General features: G+C 42.1%; 1 protein-coding gene and 1 long non-coding RNA gene across 4 annotated transcripts in view; one reads left to right on the top strand and one right to left on the bottom strand.

Annotated features, from left to right (window-relative positions):
- SERPINB5 (serpin family B member 5) overlaps positions 1-18,665 on the bottom strand; it is a 37,320-nt gene that overhangs the window by 9,288 nt on the left and 9,367 nt on the right. Inside the window, exons 1-3 of one of the 2 annotated variants that reach the window (XM_006276212.4) lie at positions 14,247-14,366; positions 5,829-6,003; positions 3,324-3,461 (exon numbers count right to left, since the gene is read on the bottom strand). In XM_006276212.4, the coding sequence (XP_006276274.1) occupies positions 3,324-3,461; positions 5,829-6,002 (312 nt within the window). In that variant the 5' untranslated portion in view covers position 6,003; positions 14,247-14,366. Of the gene's footprint in view, positions 1-3,323; positions 3,462-5,828; positions 6,004-14,246; positions 14,367-18,665 lie in introns of those variants that run through there. The other variant, XM_059724383.1, reaches the window with a different exon arrangement.
- Positions 12-11,836, top strand: LOC132249378 (uncharacterized). Of its 2 annotated transcripts, XR_009460856.1 has the most exons (3): positions 12-85; positions 2,156-2,240; positions 10,009-11,836. It is a non-coding gene; the product is annotated as an uncharacterized LOC132249378 (long non-coding RNA). The 2 variants fall into 2 exon arrangements; XR_009460857.1 differs by lacking the exon at positions 2,156-2,240.

Here is an 18,665-nt window from a genome sequence, read left to right as displayed (position 1 = left end):
TTTCCTACCAGCAGTCAGGGAGGAATGAGCTCTCCTGGAGCAAAGCTGAGAGGAGAGGCCTGACCGCAGGTACAGCCCGAGCCAGGTAAAGGATGGAGTATCCCTGGGGTGTTGGGAGAAACATGGTTATAGCCGGGTGGCTTCAGTTTATGTTATAGCCAAGGGGCTTGTGTTTTGTTTACTGTCTAATACCGGTGGTTTGGGTGAGGCTATTAGGGGTTGGAGGAGGCCTTATAGGGGACCCACAGCAGTGTGGGGACCCCAGTGCCAGCAAGGGCACAGCATTTGGGGTGCACTGACCCCAGCCCCAGAAAAGGGGCAGTTGAGAAGCCCCAGAGAGAGGGCAGCACTGTGAGAAGCCCAGGAGAGGGGGCACAGAGTGAGACAGGGCCGTGGAGAGCTCTAGCGCCAGAGAGGGCGCAGATTGAAAGAGGCAGGGCCTGGAGAGGACAAGGGGGCCAGATTATAAACAAGGCCCAGACCGAACAACGTCTATTCCATCTGCGAGGCTTGGGGCGTGGTAAAGGGGTGGTTGGAGCCACACATAGCCCATAAGGCTAGGGTGCCCCGAAACACCCACTATAGAATGGGGCCCACAAAGGGGTCCAGGAGCCCACGGGGCTCGGATTACATCTAAACCGTGTCCAAGAAGATGTGAAGGCAGCCTCCCTAATATAGTTGAACACCAAAGATGTGGCAGGCAAGAATTTGAGGGTGCTCTTGGGCCAACTTGGCATGGGAAGGGAGCCTTGAGGAGATCACGGCCCTCCTGCAGGACCCCGCGCCGTGACAGCAAGTTGAGTGGATCCTTCCTGGTAGTGTAACCAGGGAGGGCAAGCAAGGCACCAGACCTGGGCACTGATTTAGAAGGGGTACTGGCATGGCCCTCTCCCCCCTGAAGTCTTTCCCACAGCAGATGCAGCCCTGCACAGCCTAGCCATAGGAGCCAGGCAGATGCAGACCCTGCACCCAGCATTGTACCCTGAGGAGACTTTGCCAGGGCAGCAGATGCAGTAATAATTACATTAAAATGCCTTTAAGTTGTTAAAAATTGTGTTTACAACAGCATGAAAGATGCCTTTCTGGTTTTTCAGCTGTTTTTTCAGGATGTGAAAATGAATGGCTTTCTGCTTAAAAGATCCTTTCCTGGAATCAACAGGGCTAGGGACAGACATTCAAAAAGCCTGAACCTGAATTGATTCAGTCTTTGCAGGTTAGTCTAACCTGGCTAGGCTAAATCAGTGTTGTAACCAGACAGACATCCCAGAAATGCAGGCACTTGCCTGAAGTAGCTCAGGCTAGAAACCAAAGGGTCCTAGAGCAGCTTTCCCTTCCTTCCACAGCACTAAACTGGGAGGGGAAGGGGGGGCCCCAGCAGGATGTTCAGATTACTGATAGCCCAGCAGGGAATTGATAACAGTGTTTATCACCCCTAACTCAGTGTTTATCACCCCATTAAGAAAACAATAGAGGGACATTACCAACTACCTGTTGATTCTAGGTTTTGATTCAGCACGACTGCAGCCAGCATGTGGTCTGCTAGCTAATACAAAGACTTGGCAAGGCAAGGCAGAGGGGAGTGGGGAATTCCTGCTTAGCAGGGAATGGTGAGGGGAAGCAGCCCACAGTCTGTGTGGGAGCTGCAGCCAGAGAGCAGAAGGGAGGGGCCAGCCCTGCTGTGGAGGAAAGAGCCCCGCCCAGCCCAGAAAGCATGCCAGGATGGTGGGGGAGTCGGTTTTATCTTAAACCAGCAAGGCGTCTGGGACAGACATTGCATAAACTGGTTTGAGACAAATCTGTTAAGTTTGATGCTACATTCAACCAGGTTTATCTCAAACCAGGTTCAGACATTTTTAAACTGGTTTATATGCACTGAAGATCTGTTCTGTTACTGGCTTAAAACAGTTTCTGATAACTCAAACCAGTTTATGTGCAATGTCTGTCCCTAACCCAGGTGACACAAATTTATGAAATGCTAATATGTCCTGCAAAAAAGGATATAATAAGGGCTTCTAAATAATTTCAAGCCACTTAAAGTAACATCAATTCTATCGCATCTGTTTCAAGAGTTGAGTCAAAATGGTTTAAAGTATTAGGCTGTTGCTGTATCCTTTTTCAAATTACTGTGATTGAAATCCATATTTTCCTTGTACAGAAACTATCCCATACTGAGGAAAATCTGACTACATCTAGATGAAACATTGAAGGACTGGTAGAGATCCAGCCTGTAGACTAAATGAGTAAATATCTCTTGACTATTACATTTTCATAGGTAAAAGCAATTTCAAGCAGTAATAATTTAAAGCTGATGTGGTGGTATAGTAAAAGACAGTAGCCACATCTACATGAGATGCTGACTGTGCACTAGCTCATTACTATTGTGCAGTAGTATCACGTGGCATGGAGCGTGATGCAACGCTACTGCGCAGCAGTCTCAAGCTACTGTGCAATCAGCATCATGTAAAAGCCATTTGGCAAAGCTACTGCGCAGTAACTCTGGTTACTGCGCAGTCATTTAGTACATGTTTATACACGTACTACGTGACTATGCAGTAATGACGGAGCAGTCAGTGTCTCATGCAGACATGGCCAGTGGGTGCATACACACATACTAAATTGACTTAAAATAAAATTACTTAGCTTAACTTAAGTTGACTTAGTTATGTTGGAGCATACACAAGTATACCTCCTTGACATGGTGGCAGGCATCTTGTGAGCTAAGTTGACTTAACTAATGCGACTTAAGATAATACACCTCAGCAGGTGTATTATCTTGTACCACATTTAAGTCAATTCTGCTCAACATATGCGTGTATGCTCTGGCAGTTAAGTTGACTTCAAAAAATTAAATTGGCTTAACAGTCAGAAAGTTAGTATGCTTGTATGCAATATTATTCTGTAGAAGGATTAAAGCTGTACATGCACTTTGACATTTCTGAATTTTATGGCTTGATTCTACTCTTTTACAGTTTTCATTTAAATATTCTATGATAAGGTGCCATTCTATTTATTCTAGTAGAGGGAGATTACTTTCTAAAACTCCAAAATAGCATGGCTAGGGAGCAGTTATTTATTTTTAATAAACTTATACAAGATGCACCACAAGATAGGCATTAGAATAAGATCTATACTAAATAAACCAAAGAAATATGTCTTAATGGATAAATCTTATTTCAGGGGAGAATACAGGAACAGCCAAACTGAAACCGCCTTTACTAAATTAACTTTAAGGTTGGATTCAGATTGCAGCCAGTCAACATGTTGGTAACGCAATATATATCAAAAGTTTTGTTGTCTCTCTCTTTCATTTTTGAATTACTTACCGTTGTCGGGTCAAGTGACTTCTCTACATAAAGCCGCTTGACCATTTTTAATGTAAAAAAATTGCTGAGTTTGGAAACATCAGATGTTACTGTTTGGAACCCAAAGGCAACATCTTTGACATTCTCCAAATGGAGTACCTACAAGAAAACATGTTAAGATGTTACACCTCTTGCTTGGCTTGATAACTGTCATGGGTCAACTATAAATAACATCACTATAGGCGTGTCTACATGAGATTCGCTGAGTCTCAATAAGAGCTTTAGGACTACTCACGCAAGTGGAGTAGCTCATGTGCTCATGTTCATGCCACAGTCGGGTGTGTCTTTTCTGGTGCATGGGTATATTCCTATCTGCAATCACAAATGTTTAGCCCTGAAAAAAAGTGCTCTGCTTAGTTTTTCATGTAATCCTTCAAGTAGCAAAGCACAGGCACTTTCTGCCATCCGGTTCTTTCCTCAGAAGGTGTGAGAGTGTACAACATGAGGTTGTCATCTTTCCAGATGTGCCATTATAACAATTGCAAGTTTGTCATGGCCAAGCTTCACCCCTTACTTTCTTAAAAATACCACACCTACCTTGATTTCTATAGTGTAAGTACAAAGAATCTTTCTGTACCAAAACTATAGCCTACCTGCAAGCAGAGGAGAGTGGTCTTTTCTAAGGTTTTCTCAGCCTCGGTGGAGGAGGCAGGCAGTGGATTGGAGCCTCACATCTGGGCGGGGGGCTCCAATCTATCTGCCCTTGACCCAGGTCCAGCGAGGCTGAGAAACCCTGGAAGACTTTCCTCCCCTACTTCCTCCCCCATCCCATCCAGAGACAGCAACATAGCTGGGGCGGGGGACAGAGCCAGGGGAAGACACAGCCTCTCTCCCTGGATCAGTTCCAAATTGGAACTGATCCTCCACTCTCCTGATCCATCTGTTGGATCAGAGAAATCGGGCTAACTCATGGTAATTCATAGAAATTGACCAGGAACTGCACTTCTGTCTGCATCCTAAATGTCATTGCATGTTGCCATGTAAATGCAAACAGTGCCTCCCTAACCTTCAGTGCAACTTAATCTTTCACCAAGTATAAGTGTAACATCATGTTATAGCAGCCTGATACTGCATCACTCCATCTCTCTGGTACTTAGATCCAGCGATGGGAAAAATCATGGCTTTTGGTGTTACTTTGTACTGCCACATTAAGCCTCTCAGCTACTTTCAATGAATGTCAGTGAGGGGAAAGGGTGAATTTCAGCACCACTGGAATTGGGTGTTGTTACTAATGACAGATTTTGTTATGCTTATCTCCCTGTATATCCCTGTGGCTCATATCAGATCTGGTCACTCTCAACTCCCCAGTCCAAATGACCAAGTACCTCCTTATACCTTGGCCAACTGGGGGATAGCATAGCCTGGATCATGCCTTTGGAACTGTAGCAAGTCATCTGATCCACTCTGCCACTTCCCCCTTCATGCTGCTAATACACCCAGCTGTTAGAAGTCCATTGATTCAGGATGAAGCTATTCTCCAGAAAGTGTAGTAGTCACAGCTGTAGCCTAAGCCACAATGGAGCCTTTGTTATGAATGCATGCATGGATTAATTCAGTAGATCATGGCACCATCTAAGCCAGGGATGTCAAAGATTCAGCCCATGGGCCAGGTCCAGCACATGAAGCCATATCTTGCAGTTCCCAGTGGTGCCTGTGAGTCTCAGAGTGATCCATAAGCAGCAAGCAGGGCATGCCAGATGGCACCCATTGCAGCTCACATCCCAGAGCAGCAGAGTGGCTACCATGTGCAGCACACCCCTACGGCAGTGGCTCTAGGGGCATGTAGCACAGCCTGTGGCAGCACAGTCTGTGCAGTGCAGCCCTGGAGTAACCAGAGCAGGACCTACCTGCATACAGCACCCACTCCAGGCCACAAGCTGGATCCAGAATTCAGGCCGGTCTAAGGGTCTGATCCAGTCCATGGACCAGCCCTGCATAATTCATCTGGACCACAAGGCCAAAAAAGTTTGACACCCCTGATATAAATCATGCTGTTTCCCACATATACACATTGCGCCAGATACTATTCCACCAATTGGGTGTCTAAGTGGATGTAGGGCACCTACTTGCAGTTTACTGCACCCTGCTCGAGTCCATGTAAAATTTTATTAATGCAAAAGATGGGTGGGTCTTCCTCCTCCTTATTGCTTTTTTATGAGTCAATCTTAAGGGTAAGATGACAGTGTGTTACAAAACTAGTTGCGTGAATAGATTTCCAGAGACTTCCACAGGGTGAAATAGAATCCCACTTAGGTACCTACATCCCCTTAAATGTGCAGTACGTAGACTAGAATCTGTCCCATTATGTGCATGTGTTGAACAAGCTTTTGCTATGAAAAGATCTTTTACTATTTACCAACTTTTGCTATTACCTAGCAAAGGAGTGCAGCTTTGAAAGGAATATGTAAAAAAGAAACAGACCACACCAGCCAATGGCATACTTCTACAGCTAAGCAAGAAACTCACCTGTTTCATCTGGGTTGCAGTGTCACCTTTGGCAGCTTTGTATGCCAGAGCCAGAGAGGTTGAAGTACACAGTGGAGCAAAAACAATGTTGGTTGTTTTGTCCTTCTCGCACAGTTTTTTGAAGACATCACCTGCAAAAGCAGTGTTTGCTAGTTGCAGAGCATCAATACTCATCCTGAAACAGGAAAAAAGTGATGTAACTAAAAACATACCAGTAGCTCATGCTGTGAAACTTCTTGGCTGCGCACCAACTTCTTCCTCATGATTGAGAAATAAATATGTAATAAGAGTTGGATGAGTGCAATAACTGCCCTTTCAGACTAGGTCTGAGGTATTGCAATTTTGCCCCACCTGGAAGCCTGAGTGTTACATCTGTGCTCTGGGCAATCTGAACAATATAAGAACAGTTATCCCCATCAGCAGCTGGTGGCACAATATGTGATGTCAGCCTAGCATCATCAACAGCAGTTGCAGAAGCTTGGTCCATTCAGGATGGAACTATGCATGGTGAGGCACAGTGGGTGCATCTACATGAGACACAAATGCACAGTAGAATCAGTCTACTGAACGTAAGCATCACTAAAAAGGCATGCACTGGTACTACTGCACAGTAGCACAGGTGACTGCACATTGAGTTAGTTCCTGTTATTACAAGGGGTACACGTGCCTCCCAATTAAACTTTACGGTATGATCCTGAATATTCACATCCAGCATGTTATTCTCTTAAAATGAAAGAGAAAGTCAAAATTACACTTGTAAAGGAATAAGCTGTGACAGATTCCCTGAAACTTTGAGGAAGCCTTAAGGCTCTTACACTAGAAAGAGGTCTCTCACTCGCCTAATGATTTAATATTTTATTGCTGTCTCTAACATTTACTTGGCAATTTCATATAATTGACATCATAACCAGAAAATCTCATTGATTATAAACAGCAGGTTATGAAGAAACTTATGAAGGAAAATCATAGCGACAAAGATAGTATGCTCTTTGTAACATAATGTACATCTTTTCAGTATTGTAACTTATAACACATTTCTGTCCAAATTTATACATGCTTATTTCTATTTGCAGAAGAATTTTTGAAAGGATAAATGCTAACATTTGTGGGCACAGACAGAAGTGACATTTTCTGTACGATCTGGTCCCTGCAGAGGGGGGTGAATATCTGTTGGGTCAGGGGAGTGCTCTAATTCACAATGCTTTAAATAAAGCACTGTGAGTTAAAGCAGGAATGTGAACATCTCTCAACACCCTGTGTACACATTGCAACATGATGCAGTGCTTTAGAGGATGGACTTGAGCACACACTTAGCAAATTTGTGAAGGACACCAAGTTCAAGTTGGATGGAGTTGTAGACACTCTGGAGGGTACAGCTAGGATCCAGAATGACCTGGAGAAATGATAAACTGGAGAAATAGTCTGAAATCAATCAGATGAAATTCAACAAGTATTTTGAAAATAATTTGCCTAAAAGACTCAGTATAAAAAGATAATTAAAATATACTATGCATTTTAATAATGTGATGTCACCAAATAGAATAACACCAGTTTCTTGTGTGAAAAACACAACTGATATTCCATCCTTGCCAGGCTTTCTCAACAGCAATTAATATTGGAGTGGGTTTTTTCCCCCCACTGTATAGAAATATTACAGAATCATTCTGAGGGGGAAATGTAAAATTATTGATAACTGATAAAAGTAACACCCAAATAAGGTGTGAGATTTTTTTTTACACAAGGCTTTTATTCTAGGTTTCAGCCAGCATCTAAAGTAGTCACTCACTTTCCAGAAATCATGCAGTACACACCAAATGCTTTGGTATGCATTTGCTATCAGTGCCCTGTCATATTTTGGAACAGCAGTAACATAATGCATAAAGTGGGAACACACCTCAAGTGGATTGTGAGGCATAAGGCAGAGAGCTAGGTTCCAGCTCCTACCCAAGAACTGTAATCGGTTCTGCTTCTCAATGCACTCATGCTGTCCTCTGAGACAAGTATGGCTTGTTGCTAGTAGTGAATGGCTGTGCTATAGCTGAGACTAGCCACCCTAAATGTGAACAGTTTAGGATAAAACAGTTACAAGATATTGTGGATTCAAGTGGTTGAAAGGCACCAAACTGCTAGTGAAAAAGTAATTTGGCATGTGAGTAAATAACAGGCTAAAACAATCCCTTTATTTCATCTAGATTCTTTTTCTCTCTTATGCATTTACTAAACACACACATGCACCTTTTGTGGCTGTGTATATCTAAAACATTACACACAACCACACATATCCCTTCCTAAGTTGTTTATGTTATTTTCCTTCACCAATCCCAACTCTCAGACATGTTTCCTTTCACCAATCTAACATAATGAATTTAGGAATTATTCTGGATTGCTTTAAGTAAAGGGGTCCCAGCTATATGTTTTGTGGTAATTTGTACACAGGTGTGACAGACAGACCCAACAGGTCACTAAGAACATGGCTTTTCACAACTATCATCCTTTCCAGGACTAAATTCTCTGAAATAATTTATTTTTAAATACTAACCTATTCATCATCAAAACACAATATTACATCTAAATCCTAGTTGACCTGTCATTTGTAGTTAGGCTCTTAGCTGTATGTTAGACACTAGGCCACAATAAGCACTGTTGATCTCCTTTAAAATGTTTGCTGTATCCATTCAGTCTGTTGATAAACAATTCTACACAGCTCTTACAGCATTACTATTTTCAGACATAATGAAAGTTGTTCTATGAAGGAAATATTTATGAATTAATGGTAAGCTAATTAATGGTAAGCTACTTGATTTACTAAGTAAGGAAATCAAGTGCAAAAAGAAACTCTTCTTTCTCTTCTACTCTCATTGGTAACCCTGATACTGTTAATCATACATTTGTTCCAGTGCTTCAATCTTGTCTTGTAGTAGGGTATTCCTTAACTGTAACCCGGAGGTATAGCATGAATGTTTCATTTTTTACTCAATAATTAATTGTATTTTTGAAGTCGTTTTTATTGAATGAGTCTGGATTTTGGGGAGGGTAAATTTCTCTACTGTTATTTCTTTTTCCTAGTGACCTGACTGCCATTCTTTAAGTATTTAAAAAAGGCTCCTGCTCCCTCATCTTCCCTGAAATACTAGACTGAGAGGAGAAAAAACAATGCTTGATTTACCAGCTTGTCCAATTGCACTTAGCAAAGATTGTTGCCATGGATTATAATCCAAAAGTGTTTTCATTTAGTTCTATTCTGTGGTAGTAGACAGTTGGATTCTTTGCTCTACAAAGGTTTCAATAGCAGGCAAAGACCTATCAGATTGCCTCTAGGACAGAGGGCATTGGCTCCTGTGTGGAAAGTTGCAGACTATGAAAGAATGGCATGCAGTGGGGCACAAAATATGAGCAATATTCCATTTGATCCTTCAGTATTTGGGCAGGATCCTTCCTCATTGAAGCAAAGCTGGAGAGTTGGGTACAGGCAGTCCTCAGACTTACAACAGAATTGGTTCTTGAAAACCATGTCTTAAATCAAGATGTTGTAAGTAGGAACCAATTTTCCCCATAGGAAACTGTTATAAGTGTGGGATTGGTTCCTGAACCAAAGCCTGAAACCCTATTTTCACCAAAAATAACCCCAAATTTTATACTCAATTATAGATGAGTAATGTAGCTACATTAATGTATTTATATTGTAAATAGCAATTATATTGATTTGGAAGAACTTCTTTGAGGTGACTTTGCTGGGCTTTTTGAAGGGCTCTTGGTTGGACTTTTTGAAGGGTTCTTGGCTGAAGTCTTCTGGAGTCTTGTCTGCTTACTTAAAGAAGGTGTCCAAGGAAGTTTGGACAGATGTTCTCCAGGGAGATGGGCAACACAGTGAACTTGTTCACTGGTGTGGTGTGGTGTCAGATCAAGTGTTGTAAAGTCTAAACTGATGTCAGAAAGTTGAAGCAGGGTGTCAATTTATAAACATTGTAAGTGCAAAACGTAACTTGAAACATTGTAAGTCGAGGACTACCTGTATATGGCTATAACCAGGCCTTTCTGAGTCATGGCTCTTGAAGCTAGCATCAAGACAGAAGGGTAAAGATACCATCCTTCTGGCAGTTGGAAAGAAGGGGGAAAGGAGAAGAGCCTGGAAAAAATACTTTTTTCATACAATTTCTACTTCTAATTGTCTTTTAAACAGGACAGGAAGCCTTTGTTGATGTCTTGACCCTCTCCACCTCCTGCTGGAATTATGCATGTTGCCACAGCCTTGGGGTTTGGTCTTGTTTCCCCATGTATTCCTACTGGGAAGAAGCAAGAAGGTCAGACTGATGTCCAGACCCTACATAGAAATCTCATTTAAACCCACCCCCAGGGCAAGAGTTAGGATGGGAAGAAAGCACACTTTTTCATGGAAGCCAATGTTCTTCAGGGTTGGACAGTCTGGTACACCGACATTTTAAATGGGCTCCAGGGCTTAGGCCAGTTCTGTTAATTCTTCCATATCCCTTTGCAAAGGAATTTTAAGTCTGATATCCTTCCCACTGTTCCTGCTCTGCAATATCCTCTCATCCATTTTCACTCTTGTGAGCATTCCTTCCTGCATCAGCTAGGATGGATGAAGCAGTTTGTAAGAAAAAAAAAAAAAAATTTAATTAAACAACTCCCCCCCCAAAAAAACAAAAAAAACCCCAACAACAATCAAACAAACACATGACCTTCACTCTAAATCTTGAAGAGAGAGAAACTGAAATGTCTGGAAGGATCTGTCCAGGTTTCTACAGGAACCCTTTCTACCTCTTTTCTCAGCAGTCTGGCAGTAGAACATTGCCTACCAGAGGGGTTTAAATGTAACACCCTCATGTTACCTGGATTCAAAGTGACACACTGAAGCCTTCTTCTGACCCATGGAAGAAGACAGTACACCATATTTGAGGACAGTAATCTACCCAGGCTCAATACAGATTAAAGGATGCTCTGAGGCTGTCATCATTAATCCATCAAAGTACTGTGCATCGTACTGAATGGTAAAACACACTTGAGAGACCAGCATGGAGAGCAGGAAGCATGAAAGAAAACAGAGTATGAGAAGTATCTGTATCCTGGCTGGGGTCTACTGTACTCAAATGGAAGGAGTGAGGAGGGAGGAACAAGTGAGGGAGAGAAAAGGTGGAAGAAGGGGGGAAAAAAAAGAATCAGAGTTAGGCAGAAGTGAATCAGAAATGGAAGATAATGATGGAACTCAAAGCAAAGAAAACCATTTTTGCATTCATTTCTCCTTCATGTACCAATATTTAAGCCACCGGCTAACTGATTTTCATAATCCTTTCACAAGGATTAAGGGTAAATATGTGCCTCCTATTGAGATATAGGATGCTTTTGCTCTGGTGTTCAGTTTCCAGAGCAAAGATGTGTATGGAAGTGCTCTGTGCATGTTTTACAGTGCTATAGAGTCCTTTTTATAGCACTATAAAGTTACAGCACTCTTCAACATGATAGAAGGGCAGTGTTTGGTGGGAGGGCCCCTGAGCCTCCCTGCACTTTCCAGGCTAGGAGGCAGGGGGTGCCCCATATCCTCCTAGGGCTTCCCCGCTTCTGCCTTTGCTCGAGATAATTTGCATCATCACAGAGCCTCAACCACAGAGCTCAGAGACGCTTCACCAGATGAGAAATGCCTTCCCAGAAGAGCATTCCACTTTTTTACTCCTCTATGAAATATGAAACATCATAACCAGAAGGAAATATGAATACATCCTGCTTACCACCAAACAACTTTGAGGTAAACAGACTATTCCAACTTTTCCCTGAGCCTAACCTGCATTTAAAATGAACTTTTCCAAACAGGAGATTTTACCACACCTTCAACTCTCCTATGAAATATGCATTTTCATTTCTACCCAGGAGAACTTTTACAATCTTTTCTCCGATGCCTGACGAAAGGTGTTTGGGCCCAAAAGCTTGCAATTAAATTTTTTTTTTTTTTTTTTTTTTTGCAAAATCTAGTTGGTCTAATAAAAAGATATCACCTCTACCATGAGTCCTGATTGCTTTTTCCTCTAGACCAATATGGCTACAACCTGGATACCTAGGACATTAGCACATTCAAAATGGCAAGCAGCAAGGAGACGCATCTAAATTGTTAACTGCTAGGAATCCATAAGCAGGCAGGAGTCAAGAAAACAACTGGACTGGGGATTAAGAGAACTGCTGCTTATAGTAGTCCTGTACCCATCCTCACTCAAAGATATGGTTAAGTCATCATTTAGAGAGCTGTTCCAGCAGAGTGCTATTTTTTAGACACAGTTCACCTGTGATCCACCCACCTGTGATTGATTAATAGGGCAACACATTATAAAATAAGTTTCACATAAAGAAGGAATCTGTGATGTTACAGAGCAAATTTTAAGGTGACCTAATTGCTACAATGAATATGTTCTTTTATTTTGTCAAGCCAGAGAGCAACTGGCTTCCTCAGAGATCATTTAAAAAACCAGTTTGAACAAAAGAGTTGAATATGGGGGAGCATCTCTTGGAGCTGCTTTAATTAAAGTGCCCCCCACTCCTCCCAGAGCACATGTAAAAGTATCCTGTGCTGCTTAGTTAACGCACATTAAAATAAGCTAATGTGTATTAAATGTCATTTAAAACTCTGCCCTTTAATGCACATTAAGACAGGCTAATGCACATTTTTTTAGTACCTCACAATGAACGGTGTTTACACATGTGTGGAGGCTGCTCCGACACACTAGAATTCTAGCGCGTCAGAGCAGACTCAATTAATTGAGTCTGCTGGGACATGGAAATTGCTGCGCTCCAGCAGCCTTCTGCATCTTGTGTATCAGCGTTCCCATGCTTAAAAGTGGTGCGGGGTGGGGGAAGGGTGCTCACTAAATGAGCTTTAGTTCAAGCACCCCCAGTGCCATTTTAAAACCGGGGACGCCGATACAGAAGACATTGTGATGCTTTAATTAGAGCGGCTCTTAGAGCCGCTCTAATTAAATTGGTGTCCTCCCCACCCCTGGAGCATGTGTAAAAGTACCTGGGGGTACTACATTTAATGAGTATTAACTAAAGCACATTAATGCATGTGTAGATGTGCCCTGGGATTCCTACTTTGAATCTAGCCAAGTTAAAGTTGGCAGTGACTTTAACATTGTCAAAATGTTCTATATAGGAATGAGTGTGGTCTCAGACCAGTTTCTAACGGGAAGTGCCAACAGCACAAAAAATATCAAATGGATACACTTGGCCATCACAACAGAGAAAACTAAAATAAACCGGTCCTGGAAAATGCCCATCTACTCTGAGTAGAAGTCCCTGAATGTAAGCCCATTTGCCTGCATTCCTGCTCCCAGGACTGCAGGGTAGCAATCAATGGACTTAAAATTCTGGAGCTCAGATTTGAGCATTTTAATAGTGCCTTCAAGCCTGAAATTCAATGAGCTGTCACTGAGCAGGGTAGCATGCAACAATCCCTCCCCCTGTTTGACATGGAGGCCATTCATCTTCTAAAATAATTTTGAGTGACTCATTTAACTTGTCTCAATTCAAGTCATAACTGATTGGTATTAAGGAAGTAAGGTATAACTACTAAAAGGCCTTTGTGCATCTTAAAAAAAAAAAAATTAGATGACTAGCACTCCTGTTGGCAGACCAACCAAAAGTGCAAAAAAGGACCTAACTGTGAAAACTATGATTGTCTCTGATTCATTGACTTCAATGGGAGCAAGAAGTTTTGAGAATATTTTATTAAAAGAACAAAAGCCCAAGTCCAGACTATGAGAGAGAAAAGTAGCTCTGGAAAGAAGAGAGGTAAATCGTAAAGATAACAAAGCTTTTGCTTTGCTTATATAAAGGAGTGAAATTTTGAACCATGTGGAAAATAAAATGAAAATTTTTAAGCTAATGTCCCATCCCTGCAATGCAAGCTAATAAGGATTAGTCATTAGATTAATAATGTAAAGAAAGCAGAGTAAAATGTACATACCCATGTAGACAAGTACAGGAAAATTCCTTTTGCAACAGTCTAAATCCTTAACAACATACACATTATATTAATCATAATGCAATATACAATCAGCTTGTTTTGACACAAAGAAGTTAATTTATACAATTGAAAATGTCTAGGTTTTAGACATTCCCTTTCCTTTCTACAGCCACTGATTTTATCTTAAGCAATATACCTTTTCTGTGAGAAGGGAATGTAAATTAGTAAAAGTAATTGGCTTTGGATGTAATAAAAAACCTGCATTGAACTGTACAGAAATGCAATGAAATGAATGTTTCATAATTCTGAACTGAACAGGGCATTGTGAGGATTCGAAATGTTTAATTTCTTTTACAAGCTTTTCTATCCTACTCACCCAGGTAATAAAATTTTACAATGCATAGCACTCAAGTACTATTTAGATATTAGTAAAATTTTTCAGCAGCACTTACTTTTCAGAGCAGTAATCCCGGTAAAAGAACAGAGGTAAAAACAAAATCAGCACGCCAGAAACAACTAGGTGTTTATAGTTCAACCTCACAGAGCACAAAGAATCTGTTAGTTCACCTGATCATTAACACCACTCCTACTTTCCCAATCTAATTTGTGCGTACTTTCTCTCTCTTTCCCTCCCTCCTCCCCTCCCTTAATCATCCTTCATGGCAACTCCTGCATAGCAGGAAAATGATTCAGACTGGAGTTTCTGTTGCCTGCCGGCTCTCAAAAGCAGCAACATGCTCCAGCAGGAAAGCAGTACTTGCTTTTAGCAAGTGAAGTTACCTGATCACCAGACCAGAAGAGGAAGAGTCTGAAAGAGAAAATAGGAGTCACTAGGCAATTAAAAGATCTTCTGAGCAAAACCAATGTTCCAGGACGCATCTAAACTGATATTTGTGTGATCACATACAGGGGGAGGAAAGCAAGCCTGTTGTACCGATTCACAGAAATTTAGGGCTGGAAGGGACCTCATAAGATCATCAGGTCTAGCCCCGCCGCTCTTGGCAGGAAAGGCTGCTGGAATTAAATAACCCCAGCAATGTGTGTGTCCAGTCTCCTTTTGAAAATCTCCAGGGTAGATGCCTGCACCAGGGGTCTATTCCAGAGTACTGGGAGTCTATTCCAAAGTCTGGTCACACGAACCACGAAGAAGTTTTTTCCTTATATCCAGTCTGAAACTTTCTTCAAGGAGTTTACAACTGTTGCTCCTGGGGTGCTTTGTTGAATAGTTGTTCACCTAGCCCCTGATATATCTGTAAGCTGCCACCAAATCCTCACAAAGTCTTCTCTTTTCTAGGATGAATAGTCCCATATCTGTCAGCCTTTCCTTATATGGCTTTCTCTTCAGGCCTCTAATCATATGAGTGGCTCTTCTCTGGACTCTCAAGCTTCTCCACATCCTTCTTGAATGTGGCACCCAGACTGGATGCAGTACTCCAGCTGTGGCTTCACCAATGCTGAGTAGAGCAGAAGAATAACTTCCTTAGTTTTTCTTGAGATGCATCAGTTGATGCATGCCAGCATATTGTTTGCTCTGCTAGCTGTAGCATCACACTGGTGGCTTATATTCATTTTATAGTCAATTATGACCCCCAGGTCCCTTTTGGATATGGTGCTAGCTAGTGTAGCACCGCTGAGCCTGTAAGTTTCTTGTGGATTTTTCCTCCCCAGATGGAGCACTTTACACTTCTCAGTACTGAACAGCATCTGGTCAAAGGGCTGGACATTTTAAATTCATTTAATTTTACTCTGAAGCAGTGCTTTAGAGTGATTTTGCAGTGGTACCTGTATGCATTTGACTGATTTTCCTCCAGAAAAGCTCAGACAGTGACCAATCCCTGTGCAAATACATGAGGAAGAGTATTGATAACTTTCCTCCCCTTTTCCTCCAGACGAAGGGCCTATGACTACCACAGACTATGCTCTTCAGCATGTCAGGACTTGCTTCTCTGCTTAGTGGGACACTACCTATCCCAGAAAGTTAACTTGGTTTATTTCCTCCACACTGCTGTACTTGCCAGCAGACCTGCCTGGCTGCAGAGAGAACCATTTGCAGCTGTGGTCCCCAAGAGTTCTTGGATGTCCATGCATTTGTTTAAGTTCTTTCTGAATCCAAACAGTTATATACTTAGTGCAGTGCATGATTGCATCTCAGTATTCTGACATGACCTATGGGATCCATAAGGTACAACTGCAGTATGAAAAATATTAAAATATTCATGAGTCTGTTTCATAGGTGTTGGGGTCGGAAGGGACCTCAATAGATCATCAACTCTAATCCCCTGCCCTGGGCAGGAAAGAGCACTGAGGTCAGACGACCCCAGCGAGGTGCTTGTCCAGTCTTCTCTTGAAGACCCCCGGGGTGGGGAAGAGCACCACCTCCCTTGGAAACCCATTCCAGATTCTGGCAACCCTTACGGTGAAGAAGTTCTTCCTAATGTCCAACCTACATCTGCTCTCTGTCAGTTTGTGGCTGTTGTTCCTGGTTATTCCAAAGGAGTGGCCTGGTAACCAGAGCATCTCCAATTTCTTGCTGCCCTCCCTCAATGAATTTGTAAAACAGCCACAAGATCACCTCTCAGCCTTCTCTTGCAGAGGCTGAAGAAATTCAGGTCTCTCAGTCTCTCCCAGTAGGGCCTCACCTGCAGGCCCCTAACCATATGAGTGGCCCTCCTCCAGACCCTCTCAAGGTTATCCACATCCCCCTTGAAGTGCGGCATCCAGAACTGGATGCAGTACTCCAACTGCGGCCTCATCAGTGCCACAGAGGGGAAATGTCACCTCCCTGGACCTGTTTGTGATTTACCTGCTAATGCATGATAGAATGCGGTTAGCTTTACTAATCACTTCATCACACTGACAACTCATGTTCATCTTGGAGTCAGCTACGACTCCGAGATCCCTTTCTGCCACTGTGCTGCTGAGAAGGTCATCCCCTAGCCTATAAGTGTGTTGGTGATTCTTTCTCCCTAAATGCAGCACTTTGTACTTGTCTTTGTTGAACCGCATCCTATTCTTTTCTGCCCACTTTTCCAACCTGTCCAGATCCACCTGGATTCAATCCCTTCCTACTAGTCTGTTAACTTTACCCCTTAATTTTGTGTCATCTGCAAATTTGGACAGTGCTCTCCACACCCTCATCCAAGTTGCTGATGAAGACATTGAATAGCACCGGTCCAAGGACTGAGCCTGGGGGACCCCACTGCCCACATCTTTCCAGGTCAATACTGACCTGTCCACCACCACTCTCTGGGTATGATCCTTAAGCCAACTTGCCACCCACCTGACCGTGTAATCATTTATGTCACAGCCGCTCAGGTTGTTTATGAGAATAGGATGAGATACTGTACTGAAGGCCTTCTTAAAATCCAAGTAGATGACATCTACCTTGACTCCTGCATCTAAGCATTTTGTGACCTGGTCATAAAAAGAAACAAGGTTAGTCAAGCAGGATCTACTTGCTATGAACCCGTGCTGGTTGCCCTTCAGCATTATTTTTTCTGCTGGGCTCCCACAAATGTTATCCTTGATAATAGTTTCAAAGGTTTTCCCAAGAACAGAGGTATGACTAACCGGCCTATAATTAACCAGATCCTCCTTCCTCCCCTTTTTGAAAATAGGGATCATATTGGGCCTTTTCCAGTCCTCTGGGACCTGACCTGAGCATGTGCTCAAATAGCTGCGCCAGTGGCTCTGCTATGACACTGGCCCATTCCTTCAGCACCCTTGGATGAAAATCATCTGGGCCTGCTGACTTTCAGGATCCTCTAAAATTTAGAATTGTCTAAATGGAAGGAATAGAAAACCAAAGAATGTCTTTCTATTTCTACAACAGCCAGTCTTGCCTGTTCACTGTGGCTCTTGGGTTTTGCTCAGGCTGGGAAGGTGATCACAAGCCAAACTTTGCAGTCTTTACTGAAGCAAAACTTCCATTGGAGCTAGGACAAAAGAACTTTGTCCACTGTGAAGTGATTCAGAAGGCCTCTTTATGAAAAGCACTATGGACCACACCTTAATTCCACTGAAGTCAACAGACAGACACCTACCACTTTCACACCTCTGTCAGTCTGGATTAGGCACAGTAAAATTATAGGGTATGATTTAGAATTTAATAATAAAGAGAAACTCATTTTTGCAGATGGTACCATGATAGCTAACAGCTGGTAATGGAGTTACGGTGCCCGAGACAAAACAGACACAGTCATGTTATGTTATTATTTGGTTTTATAAATACCTAGAACATCTTCTGTCCCCTTTCTATGGATAAGCAGGACTATCAGGGTAGACGTGCTAGTGCTAACATAGAATGAGCTTCCATATTAACAACAGCCTAAGTCAGTGTTAGGGTATATGACTTCTGCAGAAGTAGGCCTTTCATCTGGCTGGGTCAGTTACTCTTGGAAAGGTAGGAGAAACCATGAAGCCTTTGCCTGATCTTTGCAGAAAACATCAATCAAAATGTTCTCTTCCCTTCTCAGCAAATTTTCTTACTCTCACTCAAATGGTGATAACAGTGCCACTAACACCCACATCTAACTTTCTTTAAATAACTCTTGTTCAGTTTAATGCAAAAGCACTTGCAATGTGTGTCCGTTCTGAACTGAATCTCTTCCAAGTTAAAAATAAATAGATTCAAACTTTGTAAAATATTAATGCCATAAACATTTTTCTCCCATATGGATTAGAGAGCTCATATTTTAACTCTTAATTAGGAAGACAGAAATTAAATTAAGAAAAACATTAGAAGAAATGGCATATGATATACAGTGTTTTGATCCTTAAAGAAGTATCAAAGGAGCTATTGCCATAACACTGGGGAGTCTTTGTTCTCCTCTTTCAGGTCACTTCTATTTTCCAGAATATTATAGCTCAAA

This window comes from Alligator mississippiensis, chromosome 3 (genome assembly GCF_030867095.1).
Source record: "Alligator mississippiensis isolate rAllMis1 chromosome 3, rAllMis1, whole genome shotgun sequence".
Classification (NCBI taxonomy): Eukaryota; Metazoa; Chordata; order Crocodylia; family Alligatoridae; genus Alligator; species Alligator mississippiensis.
Note: the sequence above shows the minus strand (reverse complement) of the source record. Positions and strands in the feature narration are given on the sequence as shown.